Here is a 6,079-nt window from a genome sequence, read left to right on the forward strand (position 1 = left end):
CAATTTTCAGGTATTAATCTGGCTACTCTCCTAGTTATTCTTGGGGCCGAAATAGGAAAGTCCGAGGAATTACAACACATCGGAATGGTTTTAAATAATCTAATCGGCAAAAAGGGCAGTTTGGAATCGTTACAAGATTACTGGGATGTCGCTACGTTTTTTGAAATTTCGGTTTTGGTGCAACATTACACTAATGCAGTTCAGGCCGCCGAATGTATGTTCAAGCTCAAACCGCCGGATTGGTATCTCAAGTCGACTATTGGGAATATCGAGTTGATCGATAGATTTCGTCGGAGGAAGGATGACGAACGCTCACCTGAAGAACAAGTCTGTATGTTTATTGAGTGGGAAGTACTTACGCACGAAATGTTTGCAGATTTTTCATTTTTGGATGGAATTTTTTCTTGAAGCTACTCGTGCTCCTGCAGATGATAGTATTAGATTTCCGGCTTTGGTTCTTGAGCCAAGCAAGGAACTAATGCCTACGTATGTTTGTGTTAATCTGGAAACCGAACAAAAGTCTTTACAAGTATTTTAAATTTTCATTTCTACCGCAGTATGTTTATGTGTCTTCGTAGGTAACTAATTTATGTGTGGAAAGTTTACGTGGCACCTGCACACAAATGCACGACTTCGAATTTACTGCCGCAATGATACGTAGCGTCAGTCTTTACAAACGTGATGACCGTTGCCTGTTTTTATATGTAAATCAAAATTCAGACGATTTTCAAATTTTTTTGCCATCCGAGGCGTGCAGGTAAAAATTTCATCATGTAAATATGAATCTAATTCAAATTTGTCGCAGAGAACGAATTCACAGTCTGATCTTGGAACTAACAGTTGACCAAGAAGGATTAGTGGAGATGGAACCTCCACGCGAGATTCGTTTTGAGTATGAAATGGACGAGCTGTCCAAGCGGGTAATTCTAGGCAAGGGTACCTACGGTGTCGTTTACGCTGCTCGTGATCTCAACACACAAGTTCGTATCGCCGTAAAGGAGGTGCCTGAGAAAAATTTGGGTGCTGTGCAACCGTTACACGAAGAGATACGTCTTCACTCTCAATTACGCCATCGGAATATAGTCCAATATTTGGGTTCACTTTCTGAAAATAATTATTTTAAAATATTTATGGAACAAGTACCTGGAGGTTCCCTTAGCGCACTTTTACGCTCTAAGTGGGGCCCGCTTAAAGAAAACGAGCATACGATTGCGTATTACACACGTCAGATTTTAGAAGGGTTGAAGTATTTGCACGATCAGAAAATTGTGCATCGTGATATCAAAGGTGACAATGTATTAGTGAACACCTACAGTGGAGTTGTGAAAATATCAGACTTTGGTACTTCGAAAAGATTAGCCGGACTTTGTACGAGCACAGAAACTTTCGCCGGAACTCTACAGTACATGGCTCCAGAAGTGATAGACAAAGGTCAAAGAGGGTATGGAGCTCCTGCTGATATTTGGTCTCTAGGATGCACTGTTGTCGAAATGGCCACAGGTAAATTCCTTACATTTACAACTTATAATGTAAAATTCATATACATATTTTTTTTAATAAAAGAAAGAAAGGAGTAAACATATACAGTAGCAAGTCGAAATTTAACTAACTAACCAAATCTCTAGTAACCAAAATCGTGTTTATTCGAAAAGACCGAAACACCAAAGAAAAATGGAGAAACTTTTCAACATTCAATGAACAGTATACCTATTGCACTGTTAAAAAATAATTGCATTTTACTGCATGTACCTAAACGCCACCAGCCCCATTTGTTTCGGTTAACGGACTATATTAACTTAATCAAACATCTTCCTATATTTTATTTGTTAAGCTGTTTAAATTTTTTTGTTCTAAAATTTTATATTTTAACCATTTTAAATAACAACCAATATTATATTTCTTCATTTTTAGGTTTTTTGTTTTTGCATTAGACATTAAATTAAATTGTTTAAAAAGTGCTTGTTATATGCATGGGGTACATGCATTTACACTGTATAAGGCACCTCTAAAAAGCATTATGTGGGTCATTCTGTAATTGAGCGCAAGCCTGTTGAGGGCCCAGAACAAGAGAGGGATAATAAATAAATATAACCTAACGAACAATTCAATTGCACTGAAAGAAATATTTCAATTAATAAAGGGATTTTTGTTTAACAAACAATAAACATCAATCATGTAGGAATTTATGTTGCCGTATGCACAGACAAATTTTTAGGCGGAGCTTAAAATCCATGGCAACGATTATTGAGACATTGGTTGCCATAGATTTTAAGCTCCGCTTAAATTTGTCAGTGCAAACATTAATAAGTTAATAAAACTGGTTGTTATGTTATTTGATTGATGAAAAAAATATTTGTTAATAATTTTATTTCCACAATTTAAATAACATTTTTATGTTTGCTTAACTCATTGTTTGATAATTTCCAATAATGATTACTTACTTAATATTTACTTAATTGCTCTCAAACAGTAATAATACTGTTGTATCACTTGCATCGCAAAACAACCAAATTATTTAATTCACAGGCTGAAGATAAAGGCACAATTGGTCTGTCTGTACTCTCATTTCCGGCTAAACAGCTGAACCAATTGGAACCAAATTTGGTACACATATTCCTAGACATAAAAGAGCAGAATCGCGCATGCTTAGGTGTGCAGGTGGTATCTGCTAGCCACAGCAAGTTTTTTTAGGAAGTAGATGTCCTCTGAAAACTGAATATTTCAGTTATCATAAAACTTAGAAGGCTGTGGCTCTGCAGTGTTACTATAGCACGTTCGCACCTCCACATGCAGTATGGTGCTTATGGACATACAGTACATGCTTGCCAAACGTGACAATGACAGCACAAGGAGATTATGTTTTGTTTTAATACTTCAATTTAATCATATATCAATGCGGTTAGAAACAAGGATAGTACGACGCAAAGCGGAGTGCCTTTAACGGTGCAAGTGCTTTAAAGACCAATTATACACGTGTATCTTATAGTATTTTTTATTATACCTGCAGTATAATTTAAAAATAGAAAATACAATGAAATCATATTGACGTTATACTCAAATATACATGTCTAATTAAGTGGGCTGGGTGTTCGTAATTTCACGATTGCCATGGAAATGTCACTTGACGTTTGCTTATAAAAATTATCGTCTTTGTGAATAAAACGATTTCCGTTGACAATTCAACTCATGTATAAAAAATCGCATAAGCCGCAGTGCAATTGTCACTTTGACAGCGGCAAAAGTTACCTGCAACTTTTCCAGCGACAAATGCACTAGTGGTTTTTTCACTTATTCATTTTCGAACCAATAATCGCATTATCCTTACCCATATGAGTAGTTTGACGTCTGTCAATAATTGATTAGTTTGGTGAATTTCTTGTTCGTTAAATTGTCCTGCCGAATTACACTCGAGGTTTGTATTTAAACCGAATAAATTTGGATTGTGGCAATTCAAATCTGTTTCCTTTTAGCAATTGGACTCGAAAAAACTGTCAACCTAAAAATGCTCCACCTGCGGTGTCGCATTTTTATTAGTTGACAGTTTTTCTCGTCTAATTGCTAGGCAACAGATTTTCATTACCTAAACAACCCAAATTTACTCGGTAAAATACAAACCTCTTGTGCAATTATAAGTGAAAAAAATAATACACCGTCCATTAAATCGGTTGTTGTAAAATCTAAACAAACGTTGGTAGGTGTAAAATCCAACTCCAGTAAAGCCTATTATAAAGAATATGAAAAGTTGTTTCCATGGACGAATAGGAAGTTACTTACGAATACAGTCTTAAATGCATCCATAATGCTGGCATATATGAAGGAAATGTCAAAGGTATTTAAATCTTCCATATTATATTATATTATATTATATTATATTATTATTATATTACTTTAAAGTAATGCTGCGATTAAAAAGTGGAACAGATTTGGAAGCATACCCTAAATTACGCGCGTTTGTGAAAGCTTCAACCAAAGGATGGGTACAAAAGCCAAAGAAATGTTCTTTACAGAAAGCGACCTAAGAGGATTTTTTATTTCATCCAGATGACAGTTTCAAAAGTCATACTTGAAGTATCGTTACTTAGCAACTTTAAAGCACGTGTGTTTTAAAGGCCCTTTTTCACACACATTTGAGTGTTTAAAACGGAGATTGTGATTCAGGTATAATAAAAATGTTATTTCATTTAATTTCCTTTTAATGTTTTTCAATATGGCTTTTTATGGCTTATTATTCAAAAGTTTACTAATTACTGAGAGGCTTTGAAAATAAAAAAAACACTGAATTATTAGAAAATGTTGAATTACAAAGAATATGCTTACATCGTTAAAAAGGTAATCAAATGCTACATTTGAAGCAATAAACAAAACTTTGCAGTTTCATTTTAAAAAATCAAGTTACCTTTGAAATTTTCCTTGCACCTTGTTGGACCTTGACATGGTTGTGGGACTTGAGTGGCTCAGTGATCAAGGAGGTCCCAAGTGAGAATCGAAGCTAAAGACAACACCCTCGTGTTTGTGCCCTGAGAGAAGATCTGTACTTGAGTTATTTGAAGTGGTGACAACACACACAGGTCATTGTTAACCGACCATAGTCGATCGGCTGTTATTGGGTCAGATCGCTTGGTGAGCTAGGGCTGACTAGCGGAAGGTAGCCTAGCAAAAAAAGTTGTTAGTCATTTCATGGTTAGTAAAACTGCAGCGTCTCTAAGTTTTATGATAACTGCGATATTCAATTACTACTGGACATCTACTTTTTAAAAAAATAACGAATTACAGCTAATAGGGTAAGAGCCCACGACGGCCAGACCTTCGTCATTTTATAAAAGCTAAAAGTTTTTCTGTTAGTGCCTCTAACACAGGTAAGAACGATCAGCGAGTATAGAATTTGAGTTGTGGTTACTTACGCAGATAACAGGTAGTAAAGGTGTATAAAATGTTACATCAAATTTGTTAAAGTATAAAGCTCACATTTTCTATATTTTCTTCGTATTAACATTAGAAATTACGTCATCCATTGCCGGACACTTAGTATAGTTGCAACCCCCTGCCAGACACCCCTAAACATTAAAAAATTATGATTGTACTTTCGTTATAGTATAAAAGCTGAACTTTATATATGTTACTTGGGGACCTATAGAAAGATGTTACCTCCATAGCCGGACAGTTTTAATGGTTTCTACATCTTGCCAGACACGTTGAAAGTCTGCTATAGGTGCGAGCGCGAGGCGACAACTGTTCACGTGAATGCGAGTGAGACAGCGCGTTTAGCCTACTGCGATCTTTTACCGCGCATCATCTGTCATTCACATGGTAAATTTTTGCAAATGGTTACTCAATTACAAGCATCGAGAATTGACGTGATCTTTGATCAGTACTTTACACCATCCATCAAAGATTACGAGCATTCCCAACGGTTTGAATCTACGCAATTAGAGTAGGTACACCATAACTGGACCTGACCAAGTTCGATCAAGTGACTTCACGAAAGAGTTGAAAAATCTAAATTTCAAAGAAGCTCTGGTTAATTTTTTTATTTTACATTGGGCTACTGATGATGTGGTACCATTTATTGGCAACAAAATTATCCACATCAATTTCAAACAATGTCATTCTTTCATTGTTAACGATTCCAACAGTTTTCTCATGTGTTGATGAAGCGCTGTCATGCCCAGCACACGAGGAAGCCGATACTAAAGTGGTATTTCATGCATGCAGCGTTGACTATCGAGCAGAAATAGTAATCAGAAGTGTTGATACTGATATTGTTGCTATAATGCTTGGTCATATGCACCGCCTTAAAAATGATTCGGTTGTTTGGATTCTTACAGGTACTGGAAATAAATTAAAATATGTGAACCTGACGAAAATACACGCACAATTGGGACAATCAATTTGTCAGAGCTTACCTGGATTTCACGCCATCACAGGATGCGATTACAATCCTGCATTCTTCAGGAAAGGAAAATTAAAACCGTATAATATATTAAAAAAATGTCTAGAGTACCAGGAAGCTTTCATGAACTTCGGTGACAGTGAATTAATTGAAAATAGAGTCAAACAACAAAACGTTTATAACATTATT

At 35.8% G+C, this 6,079-nt stretch overlaps 1 protein-coding gene across 1 annotated transcript in view; it reads left to right on the top strand.

The window, feature by feature from the left end:
• Positions 1-5,435, top strand: part of LOC116163906 (mitogen-activated protein kinase kinase kinase 15-like) — a 30,852-nt gene extending 25,417 nt beyond the window's left edge. The window contains exons 14-17 of the mRNA XM_031478037.1: positions 11-327; positions 579-757; positions 806-1,500; positions 5,266-5,435. Coding sequence (XP_031333897.1) covers positions 11-327; positions 579-757; positions 806-1,500; positions 5,266-5,435 — 1,361 coding nt within the window. The remainder of the gene's footprint in view (positions 1-10; positions 328-578; positions 758-805; positions 1,501-5,265) is intronic.
• Positions 5,436-6,079: the final 644 nt, after the last annotated feature.

This window comes from Photinus pyralis, unplaced genomic scaffold, assembly GCF_008802855.1.
Source record: "Photinus pyralis isolate 1611_PpyrPB1 unplaced genomic scaffold, Ppyr1.3 Ppyr1.4_LG2, whole genome shotgun sequence".
In the NCBI taxonomy this organism is placed as follows: Eukaryota; Metazoa; Arthropoda; class Insecta; order Coleoptera; family Lampyridae; genus Photinus; species Photinus pyralis.